This window comes from Nicotiana attenuata, unplaced genomic scaffold, assembly GCF_001879085.1.
Source record: "Nicotiana attenuata strain UT unplaced genomic scaffold, NIATTr2, whole genome shotgun sequence".
NCBI lineage: Eukaryota > Viridiplantae > Streptophyta > Magnoliopsida > Solanales > Solanaceae > Nicotiana > Nicotiana attenuata.
Window position 1 is genome coordinate 812,833 of NW_017670239.1, and position 15,254 is coordinate 828,086.

The 15,254-nt window shown below is 37.5% G+C and overlaps 1 protein-coding gene across 3 annotated transcripts in view; it reads left to right on the top strand.

Moving 5' to 3' along the window:
• Positions 1 to 683: 683 nt before the first annotated feature.
• LOC109236452 (histone-lysine N-methyltransferase ASHH2-like) overlaps positions 684 to 15,254 on the top strand; it is a 28,264-nt gene continuing 13,693 nt past the window's right edge. The window contains exons 1-10 of one of the 3 annotated variants that reach the window (XM_019402633.1): positions 684 to 875; positions 1,196 to 1,325; positions 2,403 to 4,150; positions 4,262 to 4,469; positions 6,755 to 6,912; positions 7,022 to 7,101; positions 8,453 to 8,584; positions 8,671 to 8,787; positions 11,259 to 11,351; positions 11,600 to 11,677. In XM_019402633.1, coding sequence (XP_019258178.1) covers positions 2,521 to 4,150; positions 4,262 to 4,469; positions 6,755 to 6,912; positions 7,022 to 7,101; positions 8,453 to 8,584; positions 8,671 to 8,787; positions 11,259 to 11,351; positions 11,600 to 11,677 — 2,496 coding nt within the window. In that variant the 5' untranslated portion in view covers positions 684 to 875; positions 1,196 to 1,325; positions 2,403 to 2,520. The remainder of the gene's footprint in view (positions 876 to 1,195; positions 1,326 to 2,402; positions 4,151 to 4,261; positions 4,470 to 6,754; positions 6,913 to 7,021; positions 7,102 to 8,452; positions 8,585 to 8,670; positions 8,788 to 11,258; positions 11,352 to 11,599; positions 11,678 to 15,254) is intronic. The other 2 variants (XM_019402632.1, XM_019402631.1) reach the window with 2 other exon arrangements.

Consider the following 15,254-nt stretch of genomic DNA (forward strand, 5'->3'; position numbering starts at 1 on the left):
CCCCCCCCCCCATATGCCACGTGTCATTAACCATCCATTTACTAAAAGGAAGTGCAAAAATGAAACTCCACTGTATTAATTACTGTCCATTTATCTAGTGTCACTTTAACTAAAATAAATTTGGTCCTAAATATTTACTATTACTTTAAAAAAATTAGGAAGGCATTAATTTCTATTTCACTTATGTCCTTGTTACTCATAAAAAGATATATATTCATTACTTACTATTTCACAGAAGACATACAAGGATATTAGTTAAACATTTTTTCAATTAGCGGTATCACATAATTTTCTTAATAAATATATCAATAGCTTAAAGGACATACAAGACTTAAAAGTAATATAATCTATTGTAAGTACTTATGTTAAAGCTTTAGCTATTACTTTATTTGTTTTTTTATATGCCACTAATATTATTTAATGAATCAATTAATTTTGTTCATATGTCCAAAATACTCTTATTAAAATTAAAAATCACGTGCAATTTTTAATACTTTTATGTAATTGTTAAATGTCGAAATTTATGTTAAGAAAATTAAGAAACTAATTAGACACCAAAACTAAAAGGGGTTGCCCTCGCGTTCCAGGAAATAATATTTACAGCCCAAATACTAATAATAGTCGGAAACAAAAAATAAAAAAATAAAAAAAGAAGAAAATCTCCAATGACTTCCATCGGAGCCCTTTCTCTTTCTCTTTCGCAAACAACTCTTTATAAAAACCGTTTGCTGACTACCGCCAAGCGATTCCTCTCTTCTCTCTCTAAAAAAAAATCCAATTTCTCTCTCTAAAACTACAGACATACACTTATGTACATATATTCCTTGAAATTGGTCTTCCTACTATTCGTGAAGTTTCTTCAAATTCACCACCAGGTATGATCTTTATGTTGATTGTTCTTTTCTTGTAATTTAATTTTGTTTTGATTTTGTGCCAACGAGGTAGATATATGTATGTATCTGCATTGGTGTTGGAGCTTTGATTTTAGGGATTTTGATGCACTGCTAAATGTTAGCTGCTTAGGGTTTTTTTCTTTTATCTACTCTTTCGCTTTTGGAATTTTCTGGCAGAAAACGGGACGCCGTTACTTTTTCAGTTTTCTCTCTGCAGACATATGTTATCTGTGTCTTGCATTAAAGCTGCAGTTTGAAAACTAAGCATTTATTTGTTTTTTCTTGTGTTGCGGTTTTTCTAGCTCAATGCAGCAAGTGATCATCCTCTCTTCCATACAAGTAGTGGGTAACTCTGCCACCTATGGCGGAACCATAGTCAAGGAAGGAGGTTCGATTGAATCCCAAAATAGTACTGCACAAATAGAGTATAAGGTTTTTCATTTTCATATCTATATGAGCTTTTGTATCCTCTTGACAATTAACATAAGGAAGGTAGTTCAATAACTGCTTAACTCGCAAATGTTTTCTAATCCGCTTTTTTAAAATTTCTGGCTCCACCACTATCTGCCATCAAGGCTTAGGTAGATAGGAAGAAATCACCCAGCTTATATGACTCTGCCAGGATTTAAACCCTGGTCTCCCGTAGTCTTAATTCCAGCTCCGACCATTGTTACGCACCAAAATATGTATAGAACAAAATAAAAGTTTATATTGTACTTATATGTGCTTGTGTGGATTATTTCAGCAGTAAATTAGGTTAAGTGGGTTCTGGAAAGAGTTGGGCTGCATAATCATAATTAATCTTTAGCAGATTTGAAAATAGTCGGTCATGTACTGTTTAATTGATAAAACTCCCTTAAGCACGTGGATGCACAGGGCTCATTGGATAATCCAGAATAATATTTCATTTATGTCCCTCCAAGCTAGTGACACAAACCAAAGTACGGTTTTACATCAAACTCCACGAGATTTAACCAACTATCTATTCAACATACTCTGGGCCAAAAGTATAAATGTAGATAAAGGAAGCTCTTTACTTTCAACAAGGAGTTTTTTACACCTTAAAAAAATTCTCTTACTTCTTTCTCCCTATCAATCAAAACCTGCAAATATGAGCAATCTTCCACAACTCTTCTCTTTCTGACCTCCGACTGCTTGTCATCCAACTTGCCATGACATCCACCACCTCAAGGTGGCAATCATGACATATTAAACATGGAATAGACCCATAACTCTGTTGCAAAAATGCAATGCAGTAGTAGGTTAATGTTCACTTCCTTCTCATGCCTGGTAATTTGTTAAGCTCCAATACACTTCAGAGCTATGTTTTCTGACATCTTTGTTTATGGTGATCAGTTTTTGTCCATGTTATAGCATTTCCCCCCTAATTAATGTGTGGGGAGTTGCTCTCTAATTCCAGTTCGCCTTTTTCTGTATTTATTTGCTTCAATGTTTGTTTGATGAAGATTATGCTTTTCTAATTAAAATAACTACCATTTGCTCTTACAGATTACTGCAACGAATTTCTGAGACAGGTATCTTTACATGGCAGTTAGTTCTTGTGCTGGTATAAGGAGTTTTCGTTGAGGCCTATGCTTTCTTTGAACGTTGCTGTTAAACTGTTGATATGGCTTCTCAGATATCAATAGGAGACGATGTCTGCGAGTTTGGGCAGATTTCATCTGCCATGAATCCCAATTGCACAACCGGAAACTTATCTGTCTCTTTGCAATCACCTCAACCCTTTGAGATAAAAGATGATGATGTGCCTCAGAGAATGGTTGCACTTGATGTTTCAGAAACTGATGTTCTTGTGAATGCTTTTGACTCAATTAGCATAACTGAGGCGTTGTCCTGTAAGATGGATGATAAAAGCAAAGACACTGTAAAAACTGATAATGCCTCTGAAAGTGAATGCCCTGTCAATGTATGTATTGCCCCTCGGAGAAGAAGTGGGCGCAACATCAAGTTAAGCCAGAATCTGGCTACAGTACCAGCAACAAGTGGCAGGAGAATAGCCACTAAAAAGGCATCCATAGATCTTAGTTCCTTGCAGATTACAAGAAAGAGAAGAAGCTATTTCAGTAAACAAGCTCGATCTTCAGTTTGGGGTTTGCTAGAAAATATGGTGCAATCTTTTGAACATAATATCAGGCTTGAGATAACATCGGGGGAGCAGAAAAATATAAGAACAGCAACTAAGGGTAGTAGGCAAAATGAGAAGCATGGTGAGAATCAGACTGATCGAAAGTCACGGAAATCGAAGGGTAAACGCTTCATACCAACTGGACCTATCTCCTTGAAGGTTAAATTTGGTCACCGTTGCCTGAAGGATGTTATTCCTCTTATTGATAATGATACTAACAAAAATTGTACTACTGGAGAAGAACTGAAAAAACTGCCTAAAATTGCCAGCAAAGTTGATGATAGGTTGGGGGAGGAGTTGCTAGATATGCAGCTCCATGGTTGCAATGGAAATTTGGATAATGACTATTTTTCTTTATCAGATAGATGCCAACCTGGAAAGAGCGCAGTTCAAGATACAGGTGCTATGACTTTAGTTTGCCATGATGAGTCACTTTCCCAGGAGGGAGGATCAATCGGTAACAGGTTTTCAGATCCTGGAACTTCACCTGATTCAGAAGTCATCAACCTGATTCCTGATACTCCAGTCAATGTTCCAGACAACTTGCATGATTTGACATTGTCTAAGCCATGTGCTGCTCCTGGGGATGCTCCAATTTTGATGCATGAGAAGATCAGTAAAAGATCAGAAAGTATGAGCAATGCACAAGTATTCTGGAATCTCATGCAGGGAGAAAAACAAAGGGATGGTTCTTGTTGTTGTGATACTTCTGTTTTAACTACAGCTGGAAATGGAACGGGTAACATGTTCAGCAATGAGATATTTTCAGGAGAACTGTTACATTGTTCAGGAGTGTCAGGCTTGGGAATCTCCTGTGTTTCCTCAAAGCTGGAAAGTGATCTAGAGGGCAATCATTGTTCTAGTCTTGGCACTGAGTCTCCGGAGTCAGGGTTGTCAGAGAAACTGGTATCCTCTCCTGATGAGCGAAAAGTTTCTAAAGAGGGAAGACCAAAGGTATCAGGAAAGAGCAGGTCAGAAGTCCCAAAGCCGTCAAAAAGAAGAGGTTGTAAAAAGAAGGAGAACAAAGAAAAGGAAGACATTTTGCATGAAGTGAAGCACAAAAGTGACCTTGCTAAGGGTTTATGTGAAGTGAGACAGCACCCAGGAACAGGTATTGTCGGATGATACACGTAATAGTATATTGAGCTTTTTAAATTCAAGTTATGTAAGGCTAACCTAGGTAGATTGAAGTTTTTTGTGACTATATTAACTAATGTCGTAGAAAATGGAACACCATCTGGGCTTGGACAAATTGGCTCTGAAAAGAAAATTTTGGGTGGAGGCATTTCGAGCTTGGACATTCTGCCGACTGAGGTAGGCGAGCGTCTCTTGCCACCAAGAAATGCTTGGGTGCAGTGTGATGATTGCCATAAATGGAGGCGTATACCTTCCTTCCTTGCTGATCAAATAGAAGAAACAAACTGCAGATGGTATGTGATATGCTCATCCAATCTCTGAACTACAATCGTACCAATAGTATACTTTTATGTTTCCTGTTAGTTGACTGCATGTGCGTCGAAATTCAGCAGTGTGAAAGGATTTGGTTTTCCTTTTTTTTGACAGCTGAAGGAACAGCCTTTTCTTGGTGGACTATGGCTAGATCACTCGTCCTCTTTATGCGTCTCTTCGTGTGTGTGCGCGTGCATATGCGTTTTTATGTGTTTATGCATGCATTATATATTCCTGCTGTAACTCAAAAAAACTAGTAAGATGATCCTTGCAAGATTTGCCTTCTTGGGATTTGCAATCCGTTGCTTCTGTGAGTCACCATAAAAGTCAGCCTCCCTTCTGTTATTAGACGCTAGGGTGATTCTGTATGCTCTAAAACTAAGCATGCTCAGTTTGAAAATGTTAATTAATTTTTTTTGTCTTAAGCACTAAGTCATCTACATGTTAGGTAATTTTTGTATTTTCTGTAATTTGTGGGGTTTACTTAGAGCACTGTAAAAGCGCTGGCACTCCTTCCTTTCCAGTTTATATGAGACTCTTCTAAAAAATTGACACTCTTCTCATTTTGTGACCCAAAACATTTAACTCTCTTCTATTCTTACACAACTTTTAAGGATTCGAATCCACTAATGTATTTCAATTCTAGACTTTGATGTGATGTTTTTCTCTATTAAACTAACTTTTCATTTACCAACTTTAAGTTTTTACTCCACTATCACTAATGTAATATATACATCAAATCAGGGTTTTGGTTTCAGTGGTATGGTTAGTACAACACGAGATGTGTGATAGGCACCACATCACGAGTCGGAAACCAGATGTGAACCAAATGTGCTACTTAGGTGTAATGGGGTGGGTCGATTTATCCACCAAGTTTCAAAGCTGGAAACCACGGATTTCTCTGTTATCAATACACCCACACACTTGTATATAAATGTCTGTGTGTATATGTATCGCACACATGTATATGTCTGTCTGTATATGTATGTACACACACATCAAATTAAGATCTTAAACTTGTGCCAGTCAGCTGGTGTCATACAAAATGGGACAAAGGGAATAATACTTTTGTGTTAGCGTGAAGTATTAGAAAGAGAAAACTTTTCCATTTAATGAAAAAATCAAGTTTTATGGGGGAGATAAGAAAGAAACATAGATCATTTCCTTTGGAGCTGCGAGTAGTTTAATATGACTAACAGCTAAAAAAAAATTAAATATGACTAACAGCCATTGCTTTGCAATTTCCCCGAGGAACCTAATAGTAGTTTGTGTGTAGTCTTATTATCTTGACCAAGTGAGGTTTCTTGCTTTATTGGTGTACTTGAGCACTCAGATAGCTAAACATTCTAGTTGTTGGCCTACGAAATGAACTTTCTTTTTGTGGAATTAACCTTGTCCTCTCAGAAATGACAGGTGTAAAAGGAAAAAGTAACATATCATTTGTTGTGAGAACTAGTCCATGGGAAGTGGGGCTTATCTTCTTCTTTTTATTTTGATAAATGACACTGCCACTCCAATGTTGTATATGCGAAGTATTTAAGGTTTTGTTGTACGAAATTCAGATTCTTAAAAGAAATTCATTTTGTGCATCTTATTCATGAATAGCTGATTATATCCTCCTATTAGATGTATTGAAATCCTGATGAAGGTGCATCGTACTCGTTACTTGTTTTAATTGATCAAATTGTGAAGACCAAAACTATCTCCGAGATAAGTTGCCACACAATGAAAGGTTTAGCATGTGGAGATCATTGTAAGTGGTGACATGCTATATTTCTGAATACGAAATCCTGAGGTGGCATAGCTTATTCCATTCTTTATGCCCAAATTAGGCAACTTATTGTGTCTTTCATATTGTCCTTTCTCTTGTTTATTGGCTTAATTGTTTGATAAGGTAACTAATTTTTTAAATAATGGAAGATCTCCCGTCTCTTGTTTATTGACTTGTAAAAAGTTCTAACTTGAGTGCATCCAAAATTCTTCCCATAGCCGGCTGTTTGGTGTCGGAACGCTCAGGTGATGGTTTGGTTTGATATTTGCTTCTGCAAAACTAAGCATCAGATGACTCTTAGCTCTATAAGTCAGGATGATAAATGCTTTTTCACACTTCCCACCGGGGGGGGGGGGGGGGTTGTATAATCTCTCGATTTAGTATTGGAGGTGTTAGTAATGGAGATGGAAACTCTTGTGATTTTGAAAGCATATTGTGTTTTTTTTGGGTTTACAAGAGTTTTGATGGCTTACAGTTCTTCTATCAATGTTAAAGGACTTGTATGGATAATCTGGATAAAGCTTTTGCTGGTTGCTCATTTCCCCAAGAGAAGTCAAATTCAGAAATTAATGCTGAGCTGGAAATATCAGACGAGGAAGATGTTTCTCGTGTGCACTTGAGTTCGAATGGATCAGGACAGAAAAATCCACTTGGTATCTACTGATTGTTGTTATGAAATGGCGCTGGTATTGTCTTTGGGTACATGTTCTCGGGGTAGACTTGCACTGATCTGATTGTTTTCCTTCTTTATGTTTGTTACAGTGGCCCATCAATCATCTTGGTCTCGGATCAAGTCAAACATGTTTTTGCATCGCAACCGCAAAAATCAAACTGTTGATGAGGTAGATGCCTGATCTAGTCTGCATTATTGCCTTATATACACTGTGGTGTACATCTTGAAGAATAAAAAGAAGAGGAGGATAAAGGCCTTAGAATTGCGGTGGTTTTAGACAAAAAAAATTCTCTGAATTTAAAATTCGTTAGCATAAAAAAGCTTCTAAAAGTTTGATCACCTGATTTTTTCGTTTATTGAAAATAAACTTGTTACTTATTCTTGATTGAAGGCTTTTGCCATAAAAAATGAAATTTCACTCGAAGAAGTTGATTCATAAATAAAATCACATTTTTGCTGTTGGTTACAATGAGACATTCAGGTGCATCCCGTGGAAGAAATGCTGTGTTTGAGTAATGCGTGGTTCCTCTAGACAACTAATTGGTGCTTTTACTTGGGATCTTTCTTGTTGTGAATCTATTGGTGATTTGCACTATCCACCATGGTTTCAATGTCTATGAGCTGACATTTTCAACCTGGCTGTGACACTAAGTGGATATATTATTTATGTGTAGTAGATGTTTGCGGTAAAATGAAAGGAAATCATTGTTTGTTGAGAAGGAACGAAATCGTTGTTTGTTGAGAAGGAAGGATGTTCTTCTGGGGTTCCCTTCAATGATGTTTTTAGAAGGGCTTCTTGTCCATTCTGATGATAAAAAGCCTACATGTTCTCCATTAATAGTTACAGCAGTAAATTAACTTCTAAAACAAAAAAATGGACTTTATTTTTGACCAAGAAATCCGTCTGGAACTGATCCTTTGGGCCAACCGCAGCCTTCGTAACTCGGGGATGATGGACTCGCTCCTCTACTCTTCTCCATTTAAATACCCGAGTTAGTTCGCTTGGCGCAGAGCTCGAACCTGCGGCCTAGACACAAGTCCCTCAACCTTTGCCAATTGAGCTAACCTCTGGGAGCTAAAACAAAGAAATGGACCTATGTTATGTTAAGTTGTTAACTAAAGCATATTTAGATGGCTGAAGTAAATATATTTTAATTTTTAAGTCGGAAAGAAAAAGTAAATATATTTTAAACTCTCAATTGATATAAGCTCGATTTTGAGGAGAATGGAGATTCTTCAGAAATTTTTAAAGCAGCAAATCGTTTGTAGAATTAGATATCAAATGATATATGCAATGCTTACAAGATGCAAACCATGCCCATGGCTGGTGCTATGTTGGGCTAACAGCTTGTAAGTGTACCTTCCGTTGTCCCTACTTATTTCTTTGTGAACTGCTGCTTCTTCAAGTATTTCCGTGTTCATCTACAATCAACTTATGATTTCTAATGTGCTTGAGGTAACAGAAAGTAATTTACTTCCTTCAGTAACTTCTACTTCCTTTTGTTGTCCTTCCCTGTTAGATCATGGTCTGCCATTGCAAGCCACCTTCAGATGGTCGAATGGGTTGTGGAGATGGATGCCTGAACCGGATGCTCAATATAGAGTGCGCTAAAGGGACTTGTCCTTGTGGAGAATTCTGTTCAAATCAACAGGTTCTTGAACTTGCAAAGGGTTACTTTTTCTTGTATGTTGCTTCTACTATGCAGATTGTATCATCTCTATCATATACTGCTTGCAGTTCCAGAAACGCAGCTATGCTAAACTGAAGTGCTTTAAATATGGAAAGAAGGGTTATGGTCTGCAGCTGCTTGAAGATGTATATGAAGGGCAGTTTCTTATTGAATACGTCGGGGAGGTGAGCTATCTTCTCTACAAAGTTTGGACGGAGTTGTGGGAGTTAGGGGAAGTGGACTGTGGACGGAATGCGTGGAACCACAGATTTTTTTCCTACATTAACCTTAATAATACCAAAACTTTATTCTGTTTATCCCAATCCCACCACTGGGTGGGTACTGTTCTGTGAAAAGAGACTGAAAGTTAGGAGATGACCTTGCTAGTAGTAACTAATTTTTTTTTTTGGAAAATAACCAACTTGAGGTGGAAAACCCATAGGCATCAAATTTACATCAAAACCTATTTGCCTAGAAAACAACAGTACCCTGATTTTTCTTCAGAGAACAGAACACCTTTGCTCCCTTTTACACGATTTCATTTCTATAAACTTATGTCAAAACTATACTTTTGGACTTTCTAGTATCATAAAACATAAGTCACTCCAAATTTCAATTCTTTTGGTTCAAGTTATGCTTTTGGGCTTGTTCCTTTTTCTTTAGAATCTCTTTATCATTACGTTCCTGCTAGTGTCTGTTGATTGTCATATTAGGCTCATGCTTCTTCCTTTATTTAATCACAATATCCTCAACACTTTCCCGCCCTCCTTAAGATGCTGTCTCTCAGTGTCTGTGGCTAATTGCTTGTCTCATTTGTGTCAACTCAGATCTTTGTGGTCAGGCATGCCCCTTCACAGCTGTTGGTGATTAATGCCACAATAATGCTTTATTCCTACTCCTGTGCTGCTGTTCCCAAATTCTTTTAGTTCCTTGAGAGTTGAGAATCATCTTCCGATTTCCCCATTCATTTTGCACATCCTTCGCTGTAGTCATCTTTATACTGTTCTTTTTGTTTTGGCGTCTTTCCAGTTATAAGGACACCTTTAAACAATCTGCCTTCATCCCTGAGATATTATGGCTTTTTGTGAATTCTGATTTGAACCTATCAAACTCTGGTACACTACTGTATTCAAAAAGAGAAACGATAATGTAACCAAGGGGTCACCAACTTAATTATTCCTCTGTTTGCTGATAATTTTTGGCGTTATTACCTACTTGACTCAACTGTAGTTCGAACAGTGTTGCATTATTGTAACCCAAGAATTCTCTGAAATTCCTACCATTGAACTCCAATAATATATGATTCAAGTAGCGGTTTAGAGACTGAGTCTTTAACTGTTTCTGGCTATTTTCCTATCTATCTATCTTGCCCATAATTTATCTTTGAGGGCTGGTTGGGACATATTTCACTTCTCGACTCTTGTTTAGGCCATCTGTCTACTACTCAGAAAGTTCCTCATAACTTCTTCTCCCGGATTGACTATCCATATTTGGATATGAGGCTTTCCTCTTCCACTTATTCTATGGCCTTCCTGTCTTGATATACAATTAGTTTACATCAACCCGTACTTATTTGCATTTTTGCAGTTGCTCACACTACTCAGCTTTCCTCATCAAACTTGGTGCCAGCATAGCTCATTCAGAAATTTATTTTATTTGTTATGGTAAGCCTCACTTCCGAACCGCCCTTCCCAGGAGTTACATAGTGGCTTTTCCCACTTTGCTCCCTTGTTACTTGAACTTCCAACATCATGGTTTGAGGTGGAGGGTCCTTTCCAGGATACCTCATTCAGGAATCATGTAAACCATTAATTCCCTCTCTGCTATGAATATATATTGGTATTCTGGTACTCGTAGGTTGTCTATTCTTTCGTTGAAGAAGGAATATATCCTTACCATTGTTCGCTTTCTAATAGATTCCATCTCTCTTATCCTTCCCTCATCACCACAATGGCTTGCTCCAACTATGAATCTCTCCTTAAAATCTTTTCAGTTAAATATCACATACCGTTAGGAAGAAGTAAAACCTCTATCAGTTGATGCATTTCCTTTAGTTCAAATGTCCAATTGTCTATTTGAGCTATTTGTTACGGTAAGCCTCAGTTCCTAACCGCCCTTCCCAGGAGTTACATAGTGGCCTTTCCCACTTTGCACCCTAGTTACTTGAACTTCCCACATCATGGTTATGGCTTGCTCCAACTATGAATCTCTCTTAAAAATCTTTTCAGTTAAACATAACACATACCGTTAGAAAGAAGTTAAACCTCTATTGGTTGATGCATTTCCTTTAGTTCAAACGTCCAATTGTCTATTTAAGCTATTTGCTCTTGATGCAACACCTTCATCTTGCGGATGGCGACTTTATCACTTCCCTAGGAGCCGATTAGACCTGATTTTGAGGTGAATTTATCAGAAGTATGTTAAAGATCAAAAAGAGAAGTAGTAGAGAATGCCTCACATAGGTGTAAGTTTGATCCAAATTCACGTCATTTTACCATTAGTGTCATTGATCCTTGTTTTATTTTCATCAAAAGATTGTCTAGAAATTTGTCATTTGATTTCTACAGGTTTCCTCTTCATGCGTATGACATGTATCTATGCATGATTTGCATTGCATTACTGAAATATTTTAGCCTTAAATTTTAAAATTTCATAGGTGCTGGATATGCATGCTTACGAGGCACGGCAAAAGGAGTACGCATTGAAGGGTCATAAGCATTTTTATTTCATGACACTTAATGGCAGTGAGGTATTACAATTTTCCTTGATATGTCTAACTAATAGATATTAAGTTCCATCTTAATGTTAGGTATTTGATGTAGACAGATTTATAATATGAAGGAGATGAATGTTTGGTATGTGTATCTATTTTAAACCGCTATAATTCTACAGTCAATAATCCAATTTTGTAATGACTCGGTGTATGTTATGGACTCTTTAATCTTTCTGTTTTTTCTCACGTTGTTGGGTAATGTCCTTTTTATGCCTCATTTTCAGGTAATTGATGCATGTGCTAAGGGGAATTTGGGCCGTTTTATCAACCATAGTTGTGACCCTAATTGTCGTACCGAAAAGGTAAATGTACTAGGCAACTGCACTTCGCATTTACTTCAGTAAATTCCCATTCCAATTCAATTGAATTTACTAAAAATTGAATCTTTTTTACTGAGGAATTTGTGCACAGAGAAGAAATTGCTTATCCTTTCGTTATACTTTGCCCATTTCATGTTATTGTGTAGCTTGTCTTCTCCCTTGAGATTTTGTTACCCTTTCATTGTAATTTTGTGGCCTTGAATTTGGAGTCTCTTTTGCTTTTTTAAATTGTATTAGTCTATTAGTTCCCTGAACAATGTACATATTCAGCAATTATTGCTTACTCAAGAATTTTTCAATTACGTATAATAATAGTTTCTTAGTTATTCACGCCCGTCACCATAATGCATTGTTGTCACCTTTGTTTACTACTTGGCTAGTTTATCTTATCCCTACTATTCCTTGAGCCGAGGGTCTATCGGAAACAACCTCTCTATCTTTATAAGGTAGGGGTAAGGTTTGCGTACACACTACCCTCCCCAGACCCCATTTATGGGATTAAACTGGGTTTGTTGTTGTTGTTGTTGTAGTCATGGTAAAGATCAGAAGGCTGTTGCACTTGCTTTGGCTTTAAAACTATTGTGATCTTTTTGGGCACAAATGGATCATAGATCAGGCTTATATGACAGAGGTAGTGATTATGGTGCATGAAATGCTGACATGGCAGAGGAAGTGAGACGAGACAGATGAATTTCGGAAAGCATTGCGTCATTATGACTTTACTCTTCTTCACAGTAGGAAATACACTAGAAGCTGCTAGATGATAAATTATTCTCTAATCTGAACCTTTTCATATGAGACAGTTTGGATTTTGAGGTCAAATTATCAGTTTTGTTGTGAATTACTTCAACTTTAAAAATGAACATGAACAATCAAAAACTAAATAAAAATTGTATGTGCTACAATCTTTAGATTTTTGAAATATTTAGATATCCTTTCAGACGTCTAATTTGCCACTTAAATTGGGACGAAGGGAGGGCACAATTGCATTCTTTCAAAAGTCTAGTTTTCCATATAAATTGAGACAATGATAGGACATGATTACGTTCTTTCAAGGTCTAGTTTGCCACATAAATTGGACAAGGTAGGGCACGCTATATTCTTTGTTAAGGATTTTGATTAGTCATTCTATGTTAACCCCAAATTTTGTGATTGTTTCGCTCCTTTTTTTTAATAAGGAAGTTTCGCTCCTTTTATTTGTTGTAACTCAAAACTCATGGTCAGTTTATTCCATCATATTCCTCTTGCTTTCTTTGTGGTTTGCCTCGATGTAAGCTCTCCTTTAAGCGGAATTTGATTCTCATGGCAAATCAGAACATTTTGGACACCATGTGGTATGCTGCTCTACAAGTTAGTTGCAGCTACATTTTTCCTTATAGGATCTCAGATTCAACATGAAGTAATCTTTAATTCAACGTTTGGGCTCACTTCTTCAAAAGTACAACTACCTCTGGCTTTTCACTGATAAAAAATTGAAGTTGTGATGCATGGTTTCAATGAAGTCCAGCTGCTTATTGCCTTAAAACTGATAAATGGACCTTGGGCCTTACTCAACCCTCAAAAGCTAGCTTATGAGGTGAGGATTGCTCAAGACCATATAAGGAAACCAAGGACCTCAAATCCACCGATGTGGGACAACTCAACACCCCCTCACGCCCAGGCCTGCAAACTGGAACGTGGACAACATAAATGGGGGCCCAACATCGGTAACGATAATCGGGATGGGCCTGGCTCTGATACCATGTAGATTTTGAGAAGAAGAAAAGGCTTCTTGTATTTCTGTGTATTTTTACATCCTATGAGCAAGGGAATTTATACAAAGCTCCTAATGCTAATTAAGGAAATAAAATAAATCTATACAATCAATCCAGCTATCAAATCAAATCAATTAAAATCACAATAAAATCAGATCTCCTAAATATAATCAAATCTCTTGAAATCATGCTAATCAACACTCCTAAATCAAGTCTCCTTGAATCATGCTAATCAACACTCCCCCTCAAGTTGGTGCAAAGATGTCGCACATGCCCAACTTGCAACTCAAAGTATGGAAAGTTCGCTTGTTGAGACCTTTGGTAAACACATCAGCTAGCTGTTTTTCCGATGGCATATGAAACAAACTCAAGACACCAGTTGTAACTTTTTCTTTGATGAAGTGTTGATCAATTTCCACATGCTTTGTTTGGTCATGTTAGACTGGATTATGAGCTATACTGATGGCAGCTTTATTGTTACAGTACAAGGAAAGTTTTCCTTTTTCATACGGTCTCAATTCCTGTAGTAGCTTTTGTAGCCAAAGCAGTTCGCAAATACCCTGGGTTATAGCTCTATATTCTGCCTCCGCACTTAATCTAGCAACTACACTTTGCTTCTTGCTTCTCCAAGTAACCAAGTTTCCTCCTACGAGCGTACAGTAACCGGATGTTGATCGTTTGTCATCTAGAGATGCAGCCCAATCCGCATCTGTAAAGGCTTCTATTTGGAGGTGATCATGTTTGGAGAAAAAGTAGACCTTTCCCTGGAGCAGACTTCAGATACCACAAAAAAATGTGAAAGACAACTTGCATATGAGGATCTCGGAGATCATGCATGAACTGACTCACCAGGCTAACTGAATAGGCTATGTCTGGTCTAGTGCGGGAGAGATAAACGAGTCTTCCGACCAACCTCTGATATCTCTCCTTATCAACTGACTCTCCAACTCCGCTTTGTAACTTGTGATTGCTTTCAATGGGCGATTCTGCGGGTCTGCAACCTGTCATACCGGTTTCTTTCAAAAGACCCAGAGTAAACTTCCTTTGAGAAATAAAGATTCCTCTTTTGGATCTAGCAACCTTAATTCCCAAGAAGTATTGCTATTTTCCTAGATCTTTGATCTCAAATTCATGTGCCAACAACTTCTTCAATCGAGACATCTCCTCTTTGTCATCTCCTGTCATTACTATGTCATCAACATAAACTATGAGAAGAGTGAGTTTACCCGTTTGATGTCTTATAAAGAGGGTGTGATCAACATTGCTTTGTTGGTAACCGAAGGAGATCATTGCTTTGCTGAATCTGTCAAACCAAGCTCTGGGGGGTTGCTTCAGTCCGTATAAGGCTTCAATCTGCATACCTTTCCTTGACTCTGTGCAGTATCAAATCCAGGAGGAATCTCCATATACATCTCTTCTTCTAAGTCTCCATGAAGAATTGCACATCAAACTGTTGCAAGTCCCAATCAAGATTAGCTGCACAAGATAAAAGAATTCTAATAGTGTTCATCTTAGCAACAGGGGTAAATGTCTCTTGATAATCCACTCCATAAGTCTGAGTGAATCCCTTAGCCACCAATCTTTCTTTGGATCTTTCAATTGAGCCATCAGCTTTGTGCTTCACACTAAAGACCCATTTGCAGCCAACCAACTTCTTGTCTGGTGGTGAAGTGACAAGTTCCCATGTCCATTTTTTTGACAAGGCCTTCATTTCTTCAATCATAGCTTGCTTCCATTTGTTCCCATGTCCATTTTTTGACAAGGCCTTCATTTCTTCAATCATAGCTTGCTTCCATTTAGGATCT